General features: G+C 41.9%; 1 protein-coding gene across 1 annotated transcript in view; it reads left to right on the forward strand.

Moving 5' to 3' along the window:
* Nucleotides 1-23,390, forward strand: part of prkcz (protein kinase C, zeta) — a 94,560-nt gene that overhangs the window by 2,665 nt on the left and 68,505 nt on the right. The window contains exons 2-4 of the mRNA XM_034875833.1: nt 1,397-1,518; nt 1,921-2,010; nt 2,379-2,429. Of these exons, the coding sequence (XP_034731724.1) occupies nt 1,397-1,518; nt 1,921-2,010; nt 2,379-2,429 (263 nt within the window). The remainder of the gene's footprint in view (nt 1-1,396; nt 1,519-1,920; nt 2,011-2,378; nt 2,430-23,390) is intronic.

Here is a 23,390-nt window from a genome sequence, read left to right on the forward strand (position 1 = left end):
GCTGTTGCTAGCTGTTGTTAAATGTTGTTAGCTATTGTTACCTGTTGTTAACTTTCCTTTTTTGATGACCTGTTGCTACTTCTCAGTGGCAGCAGTTTACTAGAACTTTCTCCAAACTCTGATTTGGGTCAGAAGTGCTTTTCGACTCTCAGCTCGGTTATACACTCAAATGTATTTTTAGAGGGGAGTGTGTGTGTACACAGCAGCTGTGGGGGTACGTGGCCCCATTAAACACAGGCTAATCCAGTTAGGATTTATATAATCTTTAAACCCAACCCTTCTGATTCTGAATGACATGCTAACTTGAATGCGTTCTACCCGTTTTTTACCATTGTGTGCGTGTGCGCGTGTGTGAGTGCGATATCATTTCACGTTGACCTGTGTGGGTGTTGGCCGTGTGGAGCAATGCCTGCTGGGATGCAAGCTGTCTCTGCTCCACCTTGTCAGAGTCCAACAAACACTCGCCATAAAACACTCACTCACATGGGCCCAGTCACTAGCTCCTGCACTTATTCCTCCAGAAGCATGTATCAGGGGGTGATCTATGCTAACGGTGCGAAAAACACACACACCTGGCTGCATGTGTGACCCAGTCTCCATTCAAACCTAGATTCTCAGCAGCTGCACTGTTGCATTAATATACACCACAGTATCCTATTCAGCCAGCAGAAGAGCAGTGAAAGTGTTGGAACTGAACATGCACACACCCTCATTTAAAACCACTGATAAGGGGACTTATAGGCCAGTGACTTTGTGCTTTCTGTTTTATTTCAGCATTAAAAAATCAGTTGTAAACAAATAATTTATTGCCATTGGTTTGAACCTGTACGTGTCCCAACTGTCTAGTTTACAGCTTCAGTTTTGAAATCAGTGGTATGTAGTAGCAACGCCGGCTGACTTATTGTGAAATCCGTGTTTCCAGTGTTTGCCTATGATAAGTGATTCCTCAGATAACCAGAGAATTAGTGGATGACGAGGAGGCCACAAGCGTCTAACGCGCAATGGAGTTGCCTCCACCGAGGCCAGCCATAAATTCCTGCTTCTGGATGCCTCAAATACTCTCTCGTTATCCCGTTTATACCATACGACCAAAGGAAGGAATTAATTCACTATTATAGCATTTTTAAGTAAACTTCTTACTTAAAAATGCTATAATAGTGAATTAATTCCTTATTCTGATGTCGACTCCTCTGGCCCCCTCACACAAAGTAACTCTAGCTTGACATGTGACCACAACTTGACTACTTTGTGTGTGTGTGCGTGTGTGTGCGTGTGTGTGTGTGTGTGTGTGTGTGTGTGTGTGTGTGTGTGTGTGTGTGTGTGTGTGCGTGTGCGTGTGCGTGTGCGTGTGCGTGTGCGTGTGCGTGTGCGTGTGTGTGTGTGTTCGTTCGTTCAGGCACATGTTAATCGCAGACTTGGCTGCCTCGGTAAACTTTGTGGAGTTGCAGGAGGAGGTGAGAACGATGTGCAGCGTTGCCAAGCAGCAGCCCATCACGCTCAAATGGATCGATGATGAAGGTGGGTGTGCCGCGCCGTCAGATACTCTACATCGGTCTGCGTGCTCTGTCTTGTCCAGAATGGACAAGTTGTACGCTGAACTCTGGCTTAAAAATGCAACAAAGTCCAAAAGTCATCACTGCCACATCCCACTGCACAGCGGATTACCTTAAAATGCTCATATCCTTCCACACACAGACACACAATGTTTAGGGAAATTGCATTTCTTTTTAAATAGAAAAACGTGGCATTTTCTTCAGGGAGTTACTCCTAAACCCGCCAATTATCCACACCTAAGTTTTCAACAAACCAATGGAAAACACTGCACACAGGATATAGTCAAGCCCAGTATTGAGCGTAGGTTACTCGCTTTCTGACAAGGATGATTTAATGTATTGAGAGTGTGTGTTTGTGTGTGTTTAGGGGACCCTTGTACCATCTCGTCCCAGATGGAGCTGGAGGAGGCTTTTCGTATTTACAGTCGAACCAAGAGGTCTGGACTGCTGCTGCATGGTGAGTCTGCTCATACTTTAATTTCCATTTCATAATTATTATTATAATAATTATTATAATTACTAGTTGCCACAACGGACAACTTTAGGAGAGCTAAAACACCACAGAACGGTACATACCTTAGCAAGCATGGCAACATTTAAGGAATGACACACAGTCATACAAACTTAATGCAACCCTGTATTCATGGTTTTTCTTGTACAACTTTTCAATTAATACAATAACTTGAGGGTGTTCATCAACTGGATTGCATATGTGTGTGGGTTGGGGTATTAATTTCCGTGACCTTTGCATATTTCTGTCACATTTCACACAGAAAAAAAAGCAGATTGAAATGGTCAGTTTCCTTTATTTTCTGTCTTTTGCAGTGTTCCCCAGCATCCCGGAGCGGCCTGGCATGCCCTGCCCTGGAGAGGACAGTGAGTAAATCACTTCCATTTCATTCTCCATCCCCCTCCAAGAGTCCCGTTGACTGTGAGATCCCATGCTGTGTAACCAGCGCTGTTAAACTAGGTTAGAGTAGAAATTTGATCAAATGCTATTGCGGGATAATCTGTTAGCCTTTGTTCCATTTATAAATGGCAAGCTCTATGCAAGCAAGACTGAAGATTGTTTTTTAACTTTGCTTTCAGTTCAGTTATTGTTGTGTAAAAGTGATTAGTCACTGCTGCTCTGCCCTGTGTCTCCCATGTACTCCCATGTTGTTTGCCGCACTCCCTCGCTATCTATTTGCTGTGACAGCATGTTTCAGCAGCATGCGGACTGCACTCCCGTGTGTGTGTGTGTGTGTGTGTGTGTGTGTGTGTGTGTGTGTGTGTGTGTGGTGGGATGGAGCCCTGCTCTTTTGTGCTGAGGCAGACTACTGGTTTACTGTGTGAAGTGCAGCGTGTCATTCTGTAGGTAGGTAATGAAGGATAAACACATATCCAGTATTTCTCACACACACACACACACACACACACCAAGTTAGTATGTATGTGTTGTGTAAAGCTTTGCTTGTTGTGCTCTGTGGGTGATGTACTTACTGTACAATATAGTATATGTAACACTAACATCTGTGGCTTCCTGCTGTGTCTTTTCTCCGTTTGAATCCTTTTTTGGAGGAAACATAGAGCTGTTTTTAGGGAGGAGAAGAAGAGAAGAAAGAATTAGACAGAGTGGAGGAGGGAGGGGACACATTGTGTGTCCTATTTTTTCAAGGCTAACTCAGTCCTGCTATCTCCTGATGAAATATGCAGTTGCTAATGCTTTGTGAAGCTGTTGAAACATTTAACAACCACTTCCTCCAAATGACCAAAAAAACATAATAACATAATTTCTGATTTCTATTTGTGAGATCTTGCTGTGCAGATATTTTGACTTTGGTTGGTGTGGTCTTGAATTGTCCTCCATTGAGACTTTGAATGCAGAACTTGTACTGTGCCTTCTCAATAGTTTTAGCCTACTATTAAAAGTTTAGATTTCTCCCTGAATTTGAATTAGATCGAATCTTGTGTCAAATATGCAGAGAATTGGCCTCTGAAAACGAGTCTTTCTAAAAACTCCAGCCAGAGTGGAGATTTTTGAAGTCTTTGTTTGCACGTTTGCATGTAAACTAAATCCAACGGAGGTTTAGGCAGCTGAGGAAGTGAGGAAGAGAAGAGGGAGAAAGTGTTTTGTTGTTGTCACTCCCCAATGTGAGTCGAGTGCAGATTTGAGTCGTGCATGCTCAGATTTAAACATAATGCAGCATAACGTGTCATACTGAAAATTGTGAAATCATGAAATAATAAACTTCTGTCATTAAAAACAAAAACAGAAGATGGGAATTTTTTCAAAAACGTTGTAGCTATCTATGGTTGTTTGATTGCTAACATTAGCTCAAAACGCCATTCCAGTGACAGTCTTTGTTGTGTTTGATGCTAACTTGTAGCCAGCAGTGAAGGAACTTGGTTAAGAAGGACAAGTTTTACTGTATTGACATTAAAGAAGTCTCTTGTTAGCATCTTGTTTGCTACTTGTCGCAAAGTGAAGCACTAAACCGATAAATCTGCACTCGACTTACTTTGGGGAGTGACAGTTGCTGCTGTTGCTATTTTTAGGATTCTGATTCTGATTGGTAAATGAACGCTTTTCTAAAAACTGACAGCTGTGCACAATGGTATTATGAAAAACAGACAGGTTGAAATGTCTGTTCATGAAAATTGTCAACCGCGTGTAAACGTAGTCTGACTGACTTTCACAGTTTAAATAACAGACACTTGACTGTCCCGCTGTTATTACAGACATGTTACCTAAGCACAGACATTTGCCTTGATCATGGACCAACGGCGGTGCACGAATGAAGCACGGATGGATGATTAGATTTATTTACTTATTGTTGGATGTTCATGGTTTGCATTCAGCGGCAGGGGAGAGAGGTGAGGGGATGTCTCATGAGCAGTGTCAGGTGAGGTGATTCACACAGCTGGTGCTTGACAAATCTACTCTCCCATCAAAAGCAGCAGTCCGCTGGGACCTCGATGTCTGGCACACACCAGAGACAGACAGCCACGCTGGCGGTTGGATTCTGTTCACTATTGAAATGTTTGGCAAAGTGTGCTGGGAGTTTTGGAGCAGCATGACGTGCCAGAAAAGCAGGCGGACCAGATGCGCACGGTGAAGCTGCGTATTTATGTTGAAAACGTGTGTGTGTGTGTGTGTGAGCACACTGTCCTGTCTCTGTTTGTGCAGAGAGAACTCACGATGGCAATAAGTCTTGCTACACCAGTAACTACCAAATTGCATTAGTCGATTGCTTTGACCACTGCTGGTTATAAAGTTATTTGAAGGTAAAATTGTTACATCATTGCTTAGAAGCATGGATTTAATTAACGGAGGTAATGTTATTAGAACTGTATGAGTTGCAACAGCTTGCCTCTGATTTCAGTGGCCAGTCTTAAATTGGGCTTTTATTGTGAAGGGTAGAAAAAGTGAAGCTAGCGTTATGCACTGTTGTCCCCATAGATGTATCTTAAGAGGTTTTTACTATGGGAGTTAATATAAGTGTGTGGGCCGTTGGTTCAGGCTGGTTGAGATCACAGATCCTCCGTGTTTTTGTTTTACTACAGTAGTTTGCACGCATTAGCTCAGAATGGCTAACTTGGCTTGTTTATTTTATTAGATTCCTTTCTTTAAGAGTGTAGACATCCTTACAACAGTGTGCTGCATGTGACGGCTTTTACGCATGCATATGTATCCATGTAAGCGCTCGCTGAGTAAGACGCGTTCACGCATGCTTGCGGAGCATGTCTCCCACGCGTTGTCCTCACATGCATTTGATCTGACGTAGACGTGAATCAATTCTTAGTTGAGGACACTCCTAACAAATACAACTGGTGACTTACACCACTGGCATTGTTCCACATGTTTATGGTGAATTTATGTTAACAAAATAAAACAGAGAACTTTTAATCAGAGTAATATGTACGCTTTAAACTGAAACAGGGGTCTGCAAAGGCCTGATCATAAGGTAGAGCTGTCAACAATAGACAAGGCTACTTGCCTTGTGTGTGTGTGTGCGTGTGCGTGTGCGTGTGCGCGTGTGCGTGTGTGTGTGTGCCAATAGACAAGGCTACCTCAGGCAGAAGCTTGTGTGTGTGTAGTAAGGAGTGAACAGACCCCCGTCTGTGTGGAGGGGGGTTTTAAAATCCTGGATGATGTGCTCAGTGCTGGCTGCCCTGCCTTGCACCGGATTCTCCGGCTGAACACCCAGCCCCCCCCCCACCACCGCCAAGCACCGCCCACCTACCCACAGCCCCACCCTCCTCTTCCCCCTCCCACTGCCACCGCTCTTTTCCCAGCATCCCCCTCTCTTTCTCTCAGCTGTGTGGCACCGCTGTCTCTCCAGGGAGGAGCCTACAGTGCTGCTGCATCACACGAGACACAGAGGCGGATGAGCGACACTGTGGTAGTGAAAGACAGGGAGAGAGAGAGAGAGAGAGAGAGAGAGAGAGAGAGAGAGAGAGGGGGGGGGGGGGGGAGCATTATACGGTCCAGATATCAGCTCTTAACATACAAGGCAGGCACTCCATTTATTCTTTACTCTGCTTTTTTTGGCTCTGCCTGCATCACCACAAACAATCTGTGATACGACTTCAGCGAGGATAACACGTCCTAGAGGAAGGGAGAAACACACAGCGAATTAAACAGCCTCGACAAAAGCAGGGCGTCTCTATCAGCTGTGAGGAGAGAGAGAGAGAGAGAGAGAAACAGACAGAGAGAGATAGAGAGAGAAAGAAAGGGTGAGAGAGGCAGAGTGGAAATAATCAAATAAATCCCAGTGAGGACAGAGAAAGAGGGAGGGATCGTCAGAGAGAGGAAGAGGAGGGGATGTAGCAGTGTGTATCCTTGCCGGCTCATCACACATACACACATACACACACAGACATGTACACACACACACACACTCACACTTAGCCTGGATAATGTGCTGAAAGAGGTGGAGAGAAAGGAAGAAAGCAAACCGGTGAGCAATCTACCTCTGCATCCATCCATCCATCTATCCATCCATCCATCCATCTATCTATCCATCCATCTATACATCCACCCATCCTTTCATTAATCTCTGTGTTTCCACGCCAAACTCCTAGACAATGGATTTGGACGAGCGTGTCCTTGCCTGAAAATGTATTTATGTGTGTGTGTGTGTGTGTGTGTGTGTGTGAGAGAGGGAGATCTGTCTGCTTTCTTGATTAAAATGTGTGATTGATTCTTGTCGTGTCACGCATTGCAGGCAGGTATTGTGTGCATGCAACCTGCTAGCTGTGTTAGCCTGGCTGGTGCCTGTTGGCTGGCTTCCTCCACTGTACCGTATGTAGCCCTGGAAGGCTTTCTGTTTGGCAATCCACTCGGGCTGCACCTGCTAACAAGTGAGACATGGTGTTTGTGTGCATATCACCGTGTGAGGGTTGCATTGTTATGGCAGTGTATGACCAAACCATTATATCAGGCTAGCCCTGGTCGTGAATTCAGACGTGTTGCATTGAGTGGCATCCTCTGATATAATGGCTATGATGCAGGTTGATTGCACACTGGAACACTGTACACTGGTTGTATTGGAATCCTTTAACCTGGATTGACTCTAATGGTCTGTTGCTGTTTCAGAAGCGTATCCATCATGACAAGAGTGCATTCTGTCAAATAACTTGTTTTTACTATGAGAATGGATTAAAGGTTGAAAATTGGCGACAACAGTTTTAAATTCAAAAATGTAAATATTGACCTTCAAAAACCTCTTGATGATCCCTAAATTGCACACACGCCAGAGCAAACCAAGGGGTGTGTGTGTGTGCGTGTGCGTGTGCGTGTGCGTGTGCGTGTGTGTGTGTGTGTGTGTGTGTGTGTGTGTGTGTGTGTGTGTGTGTGTTCCAGAGGATTACTTACCCAGAGTACCAAAAAGAAACAGAAGTGTTGTTTCCTTCCTATTTTCTTCCCTCCCTATCTAGAGATAGGGAAAAGAGAGAGAGAGAGAGAAATGTGTTTACCTTTCATTGTTAGTACCGCTTAGTGTTAACAAACTGTCTCTCCTGTTGTTCTAGAGGAGCTTTGTCAGGATTATTTCATCTTAAACTTGGGAACAACACATTTTTAACAGCGAGCTTGTGTTATTTGTTAGCTGATTTCTTTTTGGAGGGGGGGTTATTGGGTGTGAAGGCTTGAAGCACTTTTCTAGTTCCAAATAGAAACTTCATTCAAACATCAAAACATTCTGCTCAATTTCATGCTGTACCTTTCATATTTTCTGAAATATTCAGTGTTTTCCAGAAAAATGTTCTGCATTCAAATGAATGGACGGACTGTTCCATCTGTCTTCATTCTCAGATTTTTGCGTTAGTGTGTGTGTGGGGTGGATTTTTGACTTTTTCGAGGAGCAGGATCGGCGATTTCCCCCAGTATTTTTTTCTCTCTCCATACCCGCCTACTTGCGCACGTCCAAAGAAAGAAACAGCCCACGGCAAACACAGCGTAGCTTACAGGCTGGTAGCATGCAGCTAAAGACACCGGGTAATGTTAGCGTACCAGTAGCATGCAGCGTGAGTATTTCAGACAAAATGGCCACTGCTGGAGTTGGAGTTGCTTTCCTGAAGTCACCGGAGTGGCAACATTTGGGCTTCCCCGTGAGTTATGTAAACAAACAACGAATGTGAAGTGTGGGGCCTCCAACGAGACTCTATGGTGCCTTCAGGTACACATCATTAAACTAATGGTGCATTCAATTGCACCACTAAAAAAAGAACTCTGAGAAACTCAAACTATTTTTGGGTTTCTGCCATCTAGTGGCTCTTATTGTGTCAATGCCATCCCTGTTTTTTTGTGTTTTTTTATTTTTATTAAATCAAATCAGTAACTTAAATTCAAAAGTCAAAGGGAATCGACACCCCTAATTGCCACAGTGCATGCCTCAGATTCTGGGCTGGTGGTAATGGCTCAGCCGCTTTTGCTTGAATGTTTTTTGTTTTTTTTAGTTTTTTTCCTAAAGTGACTAGGCATTTTAACATTCAGCCTCCCTGTCCTTGGCTTGCTCTTTGCAGCGCTGGTAGGTGAATACAGAGCTCTAGTATTACATCTCCGGGTCTACGTGTGGTTTGGGGTCTGTTTTGAGCTGTAGTGGCCTCGCTCTGTGCAATCTGAGACATCCTGTGTATTGATCCCTACGATGTCTCCAACTATTTATGAGCCTGTGTAGGACTGTGGCTGTGTGTGTGACTGGTTTGAAGATACTTTCCTGTGATTCCGTTTTGCTGACTAGACAATGACCTATTAATAGCCTTTTTATGGATAACGCTCGGTTGAACAGCTCAGTCTGCAATGCAGACCTTGATATGTAGTGCTACAAAATGATTTATCTGCCCCCATTTCCTCTTGTTAGTAGATGTGTATCACGGCATATTGGCAGTGGAAGCACTCTTCTAGGTTATCTATTGTAGGGGTTAGAGGGCCTATTGAGACTGCATTATGCTGTCTGGGTTTGTTGAACTGGTTAGTTGAAGACCACCAGACTCATTGATCTGCTGCCTGCAAGTTCTGACTGTACTATGTTATGGTTTAAAAAATTTATATTTTTTGCTATTCGGGGATTGCCTGGCCCCGTTTTGGTTTTAAAAAATCTCAGAGGTTGCCTAGTCTGGACAAGCACAAACGGAGATTTTTGGAAATGACGACGCAGACGCCAGCTTTCGCCTCCTGATTGGGTCACGTGACCCTTTCCCAGGAATAAAACAAACCGCATCCTGCACTGACTATTGTAACAATCTGTGTTTATTTCAACATTGATAACAGAATACAGGTGATTCTGACCAAATTAGCTGGAGAGACGAGCAAGAGAGAGGGTTTTCCAACAGTTCCAGCCTCAGGGGATTCCTCTTAAAGCTGAAACAGTTTACATTTGCAATCAGTGATGAAAGCGGTTGCTTGTTTTACTGCTTCTGTGCTGTTAGTTTAAGAAACCAAGGCCCAAGCATGCAATAATTGGCTTGAAACCAGAGATAAGGAAGCTACATTCAAAATCTAATGTCAGCGTACTCATTACTTCCTTTGCATTGTAGCTGCTGATGTGATCCTCTGGTAACTCAGAGATTTAACCCGATAGCTTCCGTAAGTTGTGGATTCATTTACCTCCACGATGCCACAACATAGACTGTGCACTGAAATGACTAGTTTTCACTTTCTAGTCTGTATTAATGTCCCAGTGTTCTTATTTAAAACTAGCAGTCCTAATGTTCATGTACTATGACATGTGATCAGTAGTATACCTGTGTAGTGACACATTTGAAATGTTGACTCATTTAAGCTTTGACAGACAATTGATATGTTCAAAAGATTTCTTTACTGTTATTATTTGAATTTCACCAAGGTCTTGCCAGCTGTCACACATCAAAGTTTTTTTTATCAAAGTATTTTTTAATCCTGTTTGTCTGAAGTCTGACAGTTATTAACATTATTATTAAGGTATTTTTTGTGCAATGGCAGGTTTCTCCACATGTCCACAGGGTCATTAAATATATAAAAAAAGATAAGTACCCTAATCACATCTCCTTTCTTTAAGTAGAAAAAAAAAAGTTCATCCAAAGGGATATAACATCTTCCAGAGAAAACACTGTTCAACAACTGCTCCAAACAGCTCTATTAGAGTCCCGCCTTTACTTCCATGACGCACATGCATCACTTTATAGAAGTGAGAGGCCTCACCTGGGAGGTAAAATGGAGAGCTCAACACAAAGGGTGAAAAGAGGAGCTGCAGCAATTTTCAGTACAACAAAAATATGGTGTTTTTGACAATTAAACCATATAAACCTACTCTGATATAACCTCTAAAAACAATTGTGAACCTGAAAATGAGCATAATATGAGCTCTTTAATAAACTTTTCTGTAGAGGTGTCTTCAATACACACATCACGGCAATGTTAAATGGGCACCTTACTCATTTATTAACACCAATTTACTTTAGCCTGTAAACTGTTGTTTAATGACTTCTGAGGCTCTTGAGGAGCTTTTTCATGTCTGGGATGAAACCAAACCCGAGGATGTCATCTGGGTTATCTCAGCTTGGGAATTGAATTTTTTTTAAAGAAAAGCCTGTGTTACAAACTGGGACTGTGGAGTTTGAAAGACTTTTTTTGGGGGGCTTGACTCAATCTAGGAAGTAAAAGTCAGGATGCCTAAGCCTCTGCTGCATCAATTTTGAATGTTCTTTTTTTAATGAGTACCCTGTTAAAAGGAAATTACAGTTTTTATACAACTCGGGTCTTATTCTTGTAGTTTTAGCCATCTTTAATTGGTATATTTACACAGTTCCATCCATGAGCCAAGACGAAGAGTAGAATAACTGCCCAAACCGTCCACGGCAGACGCATTTCCTGCTTCAACTTGGACGTACTGTAGTTGTTTTTGAATTATAAGCAACATTTCAGGTGCACTCACTTTCAGTTTGACTTACAAAAAAAAGTGGTCTAGATAATTAGGATAAACTGTTTGTTTACAACCTGTCTGATTTTATAATTGTCCCGTTAGACTTTGTTGTCGAGATGTCCTCCTGTTCCCAGATCTCAGCAATGACTTTGGTTAGTTCAGTGTTATCATAACCTATAGAAATGATGATTTATTTGGCAAAGCAAATGACCTTATTGAAATAGCCCTTCAGGTGAGTGCACGGCTTCAGAAGAAAGAAAATCAAATAATTCTGTCAGTGAAAAGTCAGACAATGCTCCCTTTTTAAATCGTATAAGAAAAGCAGTAAACCCAGAGGATTCAGAGGAGGCTCAAAGCAGTAACATAAAAACACCCCTGACCCCTGTGATAATGAATAAATCCTCCTCCTTTCAAAGTCCCGGCACTTATCTACTCTCTTTCTGTTGAAGCAGATAGGTGGCTTTTTGATGCAGTCTCAGTTGGCAGTCACACACTCATGTGGTTCATTTTGACTTTGCCTTTTCTTGTCTTGGTTGTCTGACAGCCACACAGCTCCAGTATGGGATCTGTGGTGCGAGATCCAACAGCGTACACTAGTTTCTCAGAAATGAAGAGAGACGGCCAACAAGTAGCTTTGCTTATTTAGCTCCCACCTGCAGTTGGTGATGCACTAGCTGGGGGGAGGTAGCCTCTTCTAAATTAGGGGTGTATACCGGTACTAGACAATTAACAAAAATTGTAACATTCTCCTTGTAATCTCTTTGCAATCTAAACAATTGAACTAGCAAGTAAATTGTTTCGTAGTCCAATTCAACAAGACACTCCACTTGCTGCGTGCTCGTCCCTCCATGAAACCATCTTTAAACAATGGGACACCAAAACGGAACAAAACCGATTGCGGTTAACGGTGTCTTACAGAAAATATCTGACTAGCGGCATCACATCACAGCAGCAGTGCAGCATTAATTTACTGTTGCATGCAGCACAGAAAGTGGGACCGGTACATCAGCTGCAACTGTAACAATAGTGTTGTGTAATGCCCTCATGCTCATGCATCAGGAATTAATCTCTGCACTGAAGCTGTGGCCAAGTGCACGAGGATGAAAACACAACAGGCTTCCAAACGACAACACAGCGCAAAGTATAGCAGCTTCCAGGCAAGAACGGCTGCCTTGTTTAGGGGAACGATGTTACACACCTAGCTTAACACCTCTGGTCTCTATTCAACAGCTACAGCTATAGTATGATATGATGTGCCACAGGCAGAGCTGATTCAGAGACCAGTCATTATCTCTGTGATGATATCGCTGATAAAGTCTGTTATTTGTTGTGTATGGTGGGAAATTGATCACAGCTCTCAACATTAAAACACACAAGCAACAAGTGTGACAACTGAAAGAAATCTATCCTAAAACACTTAAGAGTCATTGCCTGTGTACCTTGCACCTTTAGGCCCATTTAATTTAAGATGGAGTTGTCTGTCTGTCTGTCTGTCTGTCTTACTTTCCAACACTAGTTACCCTCTACAGTGATGGACAGACAGACGTAGTGGAGACAGTAGCCCTGTTCAAGCCTGGCATTACCATGCCTTCTGGATGATCCAATCACAAGTGGACAGCTCTTAATACAGGTGTGAATGCACCAAGACACATCGAGATCTGATCACTCAGACCACATGCAGAGGTGTTTTGGCCATATTTGTATTTTAAAACATTTGTATTTTAAAAGTTTTTCTCATATCACAGAAACACCTGAGAAAGATTGGTGTGTTTGGGGTAGTGTTATCATACTGTCGGTGATGTGTCTGTGTTTTCGTTCTGGTGCTCTGCACAGATCTGACACCCGCCCACCTGCTCTTATCCTCAGCTCTCTGAAGTCGTTATATGTACCCAAATATCAGAACATCCAGTATTACATACACACCGCTGTTGGTGCAATCCCATAGCAAGATGGTCCACAATTTAGCCTCCATACACATTACGTGCAGGGAAGACACACATGAGAAATTGATGAGAAATGTGTAACATTGGAGCTTATATATAGTACTTAAATCATTCTGTGTGATAAACAGGTGCTTGCTTGTTAACAAGGTGAGAACATTGGATACAGAACACCTTGTTCCCCACTTCTGGGGTGCTGATTCTCTCTCCTACTATCTCTACTTCTCCTTGCTCACTGCTCCCACCTTTAAATGCTCACAGTCTTTACCTGGCAACAGTTGTCATGTTCTTGATATGATACGCAAATGAGATACTTTAACTGTAGAAACACGAGAAGGTGTCTAATTTTCATAAAGAAAATGTATGTGACAGACTGCATCTTGAGGTGTTTATGAAATATTCCTAGAAGTTGAATGCTGTGTGTGTGTGTGTGTGTGTGTGTGTGTGTGTGTGTGTGTGTGTGTGTGTGTGTGTGTGTGTGTGTGTGTGTGTGTGTGTGTGTGTGTGTGTGTGTGTGTGTGTGTGTGTGTGTGTGTGTGTGTGTGTGAGAGAAAGATTCAGCATGCAGGTCCTTCATGCGTCACAAGACTGTCAAAGAGTGGAAGCCAATGATGAGTTACTGTAGTCTGGGGCACGCTGGGTACGACTGAAGGGACAAAGAAGGAGAATTTAAATAGACTGGATCAAACCAGTTAGCTATTTATCCTTTGTCCAATGAGGTTTCTCTAAAAGTGCTGTTGGAGGATGATGCTGGTTCTTGTCTATGTTTCATTAGTCTGACTCAATGGATGTACATTTCTGTGTACCCTCCCCTCTCCCAGATGTCAGGGCCTAGCATTGCCCAGAACAGTGTGATTGGTTGAAAGAAATACAATCAAGCCAGGACGTTTTTTCCCCTGTCTATTAGATTATATTTTTTACTCCAGAGGTCGCGCACCTCTGGTGTGATTGTGGTGGATGTATTGCTGTGGGACTCAAACCCCACCACAGGCAGGTGTCACATCCACAGCACCATCACCACCCCTGTCCCAGGATAATTAGGCGGTGTAGCCAGACCATACTCGAGCACTGACGCAGCTCTGTTGAGATAGGTCTGGCAATGCAAGATAAATGTTTCCTCAACTTGATGTGATGAAATACCACTATTTGAACAAGCTATTCTGAATTGACCGTCAGTGATGCTGTTATTAAGTGTCTAATTCAGGTTTATCATATACTTATAGATGGTCTTAACATGTAGAAAGTCAATCATAAGTGGCAGATCCAGCGCAGAGATTCACAAATAATGCTGGGAAGTTTTGTAGTTTAAAAAAAAATAATTGAGAAGGACCAGTTGTACTTTTTAGCCTGCAGAATATAACTTTATTTAGGCTTGTATGTTGGCTGGAAACAGTTTGACCCACGTGGAGAAAATCAAACAATATTTGTAACCCAATACGTCGATGTTGCAGCGATATGATACAGTTGACTCTACAAAATTCACAAAATATTACCACAATGTTTTGATAAATAATCACCAATAATGTGGAAACATTGACCAAGTGGGTAAATGTAAATAATTAAACATCTAGTAAGTCTGATAGAATTACGTCACCGAGATGCAGCCTTTGAAAACCATGAAAAGACGACACTTGTGTCATATCACGATATTACGATATCCAACATTTAGGATGATGTCTAGCCTTAATTATCAATGGCAATATATTATATGGCATCAGCTGTGTGCTTGGCCATCAAGTGGTATTTCAGACTGGACGTGCTGCAATGATAGTGACAAAAACACACAGTTAACTTTGGTCTTGTCAATGGAACATTTGGCAACTTTTTAAAAAAGTAAACTTTCCATTCAGGGCCGCATTGGTGTCCATTTCGGCATCTCGAAATGTAACGTTACTACTCTTTGTTAAGATCTGGCGTTATGTAATAGCCTCAAACAACTGCAATAGATTGAGTTACTTCTGATGAAATTACGTTTGTATCATCTGTGGGTCGTGCCAACACAGTTTTTGTACCTCATCCTCCGGCGGTGGTTCACGTCAGATCACTTTCCTTAAGTTAACAACCTGGCTTACCTCCAGGAGTAGAGAGCGGCCGTCCAGTAGCTGCTAATTTCCTCAGCCCTTTATCCTGAGTTAATGTCATTTTTGTTATAGAACAATGTATGCTTTATTTCTTATGTTGCAATGATGATTTAATTATCTAATTATTTTCCTCGCATGGTATATTTCATCATTATCATGTGACTATGTGTGGGCTTACTTTCTTTCTCCACTCCCTTACTCAAGGCGGAGATTGCGTGCAATATGAGCAGTAACTCAGAAGCTAATAGAGTCCATGATGACGCTGACTTGGAGGGACCATGAGGTTTGGAAGCTCATTATCCCAAAATAAAGACATGTATTAGTCAGTAATACCAGAAAATACTGCATTTCTGGGAGATGTGACCTCGACTGGTAACTTTAGACTGGACAAAATCTAAAAGCGCTTGAAGGAACAAGACCAAAATATCAAAATCAGTGAATCAATCAATCAGTCAATCAATCAACTTTTCCTTTTTTGACAGCTGATACTTCAGAATCAGTTCGACAGACACTGACCACAGGGTGCAAGCAGGAGAGAGAACTGCGTTAGTCGGCACAGACCAGCAGACGTGTAACATTCACATGCACTGTAAACACTCTCCTGTCGTCAACAACAACAAAAACACGGGCATGCAATACATTAAACTCAGAAATCACAAGGGCTGGGGTATATACTTTTTAAGTAGAACCCAACCAATAAAGGACTTTTAAGGCCAATACCGATACGAATATTTGGTTATTTAAAAATCAGATATGCTGATATACAGTCTATATGTATTTATAATATAGTAACAGAACAGAGAAACATCAAAATATATTAAAGTTCTAATAAATAAAATGTATAAAATTACAAACTTAATATATATAACTTAAAAGTCCTTGGAACAAAAGTGGTGGTGGCCTTTTACTCAACTGAAAGCTCCCATTCACATGGTAGATATTGAAGGAAGTAGAATAAAAGATCACATAAAGTATTGTATTTGGTATCATTTTAAGCGTACTGATATTGGCACTCCTACCATGATTTTTTAATAAAACGCAGCCCTAAAGCCAAGACTTGTGGCTTTTATGCGATATGTATAAAAACGACCTCGTTCTACCTCTGTTTTTTCCAGATAATTTAATGATTAAATAATTATATTGACATAACTAGCCCTCAGGGGCTATTAGAAAACGGTTCTGTCCAACTGTAATCTATCTTCCATGTTCCACTCACGGCGACATACTGTGTCACCAGCAGCAGCAGATACCTTTCAGAGCTTAGCACATATGTCACACGTTATTTCCCTAACCTTGCCTAATGGCCTCCAGCGAGTCGGCTGCTCATTTAGATGGGAATGAGGATGTCATGTGTCATTTTTGCTTACCACTAATGAGACCAGCCGGACGTGCATCCAGGCTTCGCGGCCATAATACTCAACACGGCTCTTGACTTATAAGCATCTGTAGCTTCAGAAATAGCAACAGTGGTTTTGTAATGTGTCAGGCCTCCCTGCTGCACTGCAGCACACCCACATGCTCTCACTGCTGCTGTTAACCCAGCAGCTGGGAAGCTTTCTAGCATTGATCTGAATACGGAAATTAGCGGGCTCTGCCGGGATGTATTTGATTTGCAGACAATTGTTGGAATGTGCTATAAATTGTTAGCTGCATTAGCCATCTGGAACTCATGAGTGGACTATATAGGGCAAGAAACATGTACAAATCTCGAATAGGACTTATCTAGGGATGTTAACAATCTACCGTTTACCCCGACAATAAGAATTTTGACTGATTAATACTCAGTTAAACAGTTTTATCAATATAAGTATGTTTAAAAAAAGGTATTAAAGGTTTGATTCATGGTAAAAGAAAAATGGGCTACAATCTAAAAAATACTCAAATTAGCATAACTTAATTTGTTGCTTGCAAAACAACACGTTAAGAAGATATGAAAACCTTGGAATTACAGGTTTAGTGCCCCCCCCCCCCCCCCCCCCCCCCCCCCATGGTTCATTCTTGTGAAATCATCTGGACTTGGGAAGGTCCATTTCTGCAGCGGCATGGCTTCCAACACAGAGCTCTCGGAGCCCTGAAGCTCTAAATGGGACCCTTGTCGGTGGATTGTTGACTGTGGCACAACAGAGCGCCATTGTTTCAGCCTTAACACACTGTGGTTACTATACTGACCCGAATGATGCATTGTGGATGACAGAACCACTCTCCTGAGACAGCACTAGGTTTGTGTGAAGACTATATGTCTCAGTAAAAGCTGTCTTTTAATGGGCCGTTTCACTGAAACGCACAACAACCAAAATATTCGCACCAGGATTTTCCACAAAAAGCTAGTAAGTAAATCTTGAGCAAAGATTTACGCTTTGTTTTGTGTCAAAGGGTTTTGGAGCTAAGGGGCTAGCACGGCTATAGTATCGTAAAGTATTGCTATAAAGTATTACAAAGTACATATATGCATTATAGACGAATATATGATGCACAGTATATGTTATTATATGGGGGGGGGGGGGGGCACATATACCATTGGGGATCCACTGCAAAACAACTGACAAGATTTGTTTTCAATCTTTGTAAATAATAATAATAATTTATATTTTAATAACCCTGCAAGGGGAATTGCAATGTTTCCACTCAGTTTTTATCATTATAGACATTACACACAGGCCTGAATTACACACACATGCTCAGTACATGAAAAGGCGCTCCAAGTACCTTGCTCAAGAGCACCAGAAGACGAGCTACTGCCACCCCCAAATGCACATCGGCTGCATTGTATGCCTGAATTGTGCATTCCTTACTTCAAACTCTTTAAATAGTCACAGAAAAACATGAAACTAACATCAGCATTGTAGAAAGGGAAAATGAGAATTTTACACTTAAATTATTTATTTTTTATTAACAAAATCTGCTGCTTACTGTTGTAGAATGCTTATAATGATTGGCTATTTAAAAACAATTAGATTCCTATAGCCAGTGTCTATTAATGCATGCCATGAAGACCACACATTGTTTACATTTTGTTAATCTGGCATTGCCGTTGCTGGCGTTGAAATACAACCCATTTCTTGTCAGTTGTCACAGTTTTAGCTACTGACACACACGGAGCTTTTTCCGGCCCCCCCATCAGGCCAGCCCAACACAGACTCCCAGTCTCTTACACACTGTTTATCACCTCTCGGGTGCCATGCCACGTAATTGACTTTCCTCTTAGACTGTAATGGCTTGGATTATCCAATGTCAATGTCAATGTAGTTGAGTAGGATTCTTTGGTGACTGCAGTGTGTTCATGTATGTTGAGAGAGAGAGAGAGAGAGAGAGAGAGAGAGAGAGAGAGAGAGAGAGAGAGAGAGAGAGAGAGAGCTGTATAAAACAGCGGTGCCTGATGTTTAAAGTGCTGACGTGCCTCTCTTATAAGTCAGATGAAGCCACAGCCGAGCATGATGGCTGATCTGATGGCAGATGCGGCGTGTATTCACAGTGTGCTAATCTAACTGTGATCACGATCCACCCCGACGCCTGCTCTCTGGGCTGAAACGCTACCTTGAGCTTTCAGTCTCTAGAAATCCAATCCTGCTTATTCTCCCATTCATAATTTCTCTGTCAATTTTCTCTTACTATTAGTGCTTAGTAATTAGATGATAATGATTATTTTACCCGAGTGGACAGCTTAATAACACGGCTTGCACAAGCATGAGCGATGCAAAGGAATAGTTCAACACTGAAAACACTTGCTTTCCTTATACGAGTATCAAGCCGGTTTCTCATATGATCTCCAGACAATGTGTGACAAATCAAGTTGATCTTCCCCACACATAGCACACAACAGGAGATTGCCTGGGTCGGACTGGTTCTCACCTACTGGAATACACCGTTTTAGATGAGGGTAAGAGCCTGCAGGGCGTGCAGGAGGCAGGACATGACGCGTTCTCACATAGAGCTCCTCTGGGTAATGTCTAGATAATTTAAGGTTTGCAGTACATGTGGCAAAAGGGCCTTCAGGCAGTTTCAGAAGAGAAATATAAGGGTCAGTGCACCTGCTTTTAAAACCTGCATTTAATTCTGAGTGTCTTTATATCAACACTGACCCTGACATTGTTTTGGTAAGGTGATAAATGTAAGTCAAATACTCTATTTTTAAGCTCTGGTTTGGTCTACACCAACTCCTGAGAGAAATATCTGGCTCATTAGCTGTTACCATGTTCACAAGCTAGTCTCTAACTGTGTCTATCTGCTGTTTGGTGCTGAGCAGGTAGGGAGCAGGGGCTTTTTTTAGGGCATTTTCACTCAAAACAGCTGCTTCCTGCTGGAGACAAAGCTGTTGAGATCTAAACATGAGCTCAAAGAGGCTAAAAAAATTGATGAGAGGAACTGCAGAGATTGGTGATACGTAGGCCCATCTATGGGTTTGTTATTAAAAGTTATAGCTTTGACATTACACACCAGACATAGGCATTTGATCCATGTATCCATCCAACCTTTAAAGCTTTAGTGCGTACCTTTTTAACATTATTGAACATCCGTTACATTCAAGTCTTGAGTTGCTACAAAGCGAATTAAGACTAACAACTGCACACAACTCTCTCTGTATTTCTGATACGGTAATGTTTAGAAGATTGTGTTGTCTAGCGACTTTCCTGCGCATAAGTATGTGTGAAGGCAACTACCTCTTCTGAAGAGTCATTTTTTGTTCCTCTGTGTCGTCTTTGGCTACAAGCAACTGTGTGAAGGAGGGGTGGGAGCACATGCGCGATCATGAAAGGCCTATATATCAAGTGGACACGCCAACAGTTTTGTCATTACTTAGACGTCCTCATGGGGGCGACAGAAACTATGCACTATAGCTTTAAATAATTAGACTGACTGTACGTTTTAGCACTGCTCACTATTTTGGACCAACCTTGGGCAAACACTGCATTCCTCAGTATCCCAGCTAATATTCCCATACCGGAGATGATCTGGGTTTCTCAAAGCCAGAGTGAGAGCTCTCTTTTTCTGGATTATTGTAAACATAACAGGGTAATGTTGATGAGTAGGCTCAGGAAAGAATGTTAGCATCCTGACATATAAACAGGATCACAGTGTGAATGTTTGACGCGGTGTACGAGCATCAGACCATCATGTACCTTGTTTTCATTGCCTTGTCATGGCTACAGTTAAGAAGTTGTCTGGTGAGGAGAATATGGTGCTTATCAGCGCATAGACATAAGCACACAGTACATACCACGGTGAAATTAAGTCCATCCAACACTCTGGTTCATAGTAAGATTTAACTTAGGATTTTCTCTGCATATAATCTCCCACAAAGGATTACTCTCAATTACCTTTCCTCCAGTAAAGGGAAATATTGTCCTAATGGCATCAGGCCATTAGGACAATATTAAACATAACATATTGTTCCATGGGTGTTCCACATTGTATCATATTGACAATACTGAGGTGTGTTTATGTACTTGCCATGAACACACATGCAGTTGCTTAAAGTGAAAGTAGGATGTAGAAGTAGACATGACTTTGGTGGTGTGGAGGTGGTTTGATGCCATTGAAATGAAGAGAAAAGGAGCATAAGTGCTACATAACAAATGCCATCTAGTTGTGACAATAGGTAATTCATCACATCATGTATTGGCTTCATCTTCTTTTTATTGATTTTATTTGTTTTTCAGAGAAGCATGTTGTTATGAAAAGAAACACATTTGAGTTTTAACAAGTTCGGAAAAGTAGAGTCAAATGGCTCCATAAGCCACATTTAGGAGGGGGCGTGTGAAACTCGAACCAAAGCAGTCAAAAGCCAGGCTGAAATGCCTGGACGCCACAGCTAATACAGTTTTTATATATATATATATATATATATATATATAAGATAAGACTTTTGGACACCACACTACTGCACTTACACAATTTACACAAAACACAATTTGTTTATTTACATTTAGCTTACATTTAGCATATTATTTAAGCAGTTGCACATTTTGTTTTCCTTTCCTGTGTATACATTCAAATAGTTTTTCTTTTATTTTATTCCTATTATTATTTCATGAATATCGTATGTATGTATATTTTTCCTAGTATTTCATTTATATTCATATTCTGTGCTGTGTGACTGATTTTGCTGCTGTAACACAGTAATTTCCCATTTTTCTTGGGATTTTTCAATCTATCTATCTATATTATGCTTTTATTTTTACTTTTTAAATGATTAGTTTAGACTCCCCCACTTGTGATTGGCGGCTGTGTGTCAGTGGTACGGCAGTCGCCTGCTATTGGAAGATTGGGGTTCAAATCCCTGGCCCTGCAGTCCTATGTCAAAGTGTCCTTAGGCAAGACACTGTACCCCAAGTTGCCCCCGATGCTGCTAAGATGTGTGTATATGTGTGTGAGTGTGTATCTGATGAGCAGGTGGCACCTTGTACGGCGGCCTCGGCCACAGTGTATGAATGTGTGTGAATGGATCCTGTACTATGTAAAAGCGCTTAGTAGTTGAGACTAGATAAGCGCTATAAAAACACAGTCCATTTACATTTGTACCATGTTTGAAACATGTCGAAAATCAGTGCTTTGGCCATCCGCTCGGCGCTTCTATCAAAGAGCTGTCCGTGATCCATCATCTAATCCATTCGGCTCACATAAAGTAACAATGCCCAAATCAATGACAGTCCAAACCACGTTCTCACTGCTACCTTGCACCAAGGCAGAGTCTCACAGAGCATGCATAAACATACACCCAATAGGTAGTCTGCATCGCCTACATGCTGTGAGGCAGCAGTGCTAATCAGTGAGCCACGGTCAGAGTCGGCCTTCCCTATAAGCAAGATAAGCACCGCTGCCATTAGGGGGCCCCCAAACTTTGGTCCGACCACAGACCCGGACCGTGTCTTGTCTAACAGACATGAATCTGACTGACCTGGCAACCCCACAAATGTTGTTTACTAAATGTCCGGTGTTACTGATAGAGCCACAATCAAGGATAATCACGTTTATGTGCAACGACTTAATTGAAGGAGTTATAAAACTAAAGGTTTAACCAAAACAGTGCCGTTTTAAAACTTACAAAGCATTCAGAGAGTAATAAAGTAGAAGAGAAATGTGGCAAGTCTGTAGGCTTTACTTTGAATGTTTCAGTGAGTGTACTTAATAAGAAGTAATAGAATTACAGCCAATCAAGTTAAAAAAGGTAGGCCTACAATTTGCATACAGTTGCTGGTTTGGAGTGGTAATACCTCACCATTCACTGCAAGGCAGGGCCCCCAAATTACCCTGATTAGGGCTCCCAGATGTGCAGAGCCACGGTGCTGCCACACCATAATCTAGCTTCTAGACATAGGCCTTATATTCTAGTTATTCTGACTCATTGTTACTTTGACTCATACAGTCCTCTCCACATGGAAAGCCTTGAAGTTGACCCATATCTCAGATGAGTTATCACCAAAAGGCATGGGCATGCTCTGTTGAAAAGTTTGTCCCGCCCACATCTTCAGTGCTTCCTACGCCCAGGAGACTGAAATAAGTTTGATAAGGACACATTGGTAGGACACAGTGTACCCACTTGATAGGTTTCATTGAGTAAAAGTTACCTTAAATCAGTTGGAATCTGACTAATCTCGGTGCAGCAGGCTGGTTTCTGTGTTTTTATTAATATATCAACATTGTCAAAAAATATTGTTATCACAGAAATACCTCGCAAAAATCCAGTTATTATTTTAAAACCATATCACCTGAATTATGCTTTCCACATTCAGGCTCCCAGGGGTATAAACCTTTAATTGTTAATTACCACGACCTTTCCTCTAGTGCTACCCTGTTGATAAAACTTCTCCAAGCCTATTAGTCACTAAAACAATGTGAACATTGTTTTTGTCCCATATATGTCCCACATATTCATATTGTGCATTGTTACGGTTATTGCCGCTTTTATCAGGAGTTTTAGCAATGATTAATCAACATAAAATGATACTTTCATGGACATTTAGAGTGGGAGGAAAGGATTCAAATTCCCTGTGCCTCTCACATCACATCATCAGCACAAATGGCTGCCTGCCGAATTAAAAGAAAACATGCCCCTCATTGCCCATAATGAATGCAGAACCGGGACAGCTTGCAGTGCCACCTCATCCTCTGAGCTGTCCAACTTTTCATCTGCTGGGTTTCCCTCCGCTGACAGGCCTATTACTCGGAGTCTACTTCATCAAGTCTCATTGCAGTTCTCTCCGTCTCTCCCTGTGAGCTTCCTCCTCTGACATAAAGTCTGACAAGCGGAAAAAAGGGTCAGTAAATCCTCATGTCCACTACTGTGCTCTTACTTAGAGAATGTCCCTGAAAGCCAAGTTTAAAGGGGCCCTGCCACACATATTTCATGACTTTGATCTGAAGTCTCTTTTATATAGACCTTAGTGGTCCCTAATACTGTATCTGAAGTCTCTTTTATATAGACCTTAGTGG

This window comes from Etheostoma cragini, chromosome 7 (genome assembly GCF_013103735.1).
Source record: "Etheostoma cragini isolate CJK2018 chromosome 7, CSU_Ecrag_1.0, whole genome shotgun sequence".
Lineage (NCBI taxonomy): Eukaryota > Metazoa > Chordata > Actinopteri > Perciformes > Percidae > Etheostoma > Etheostoma cragini.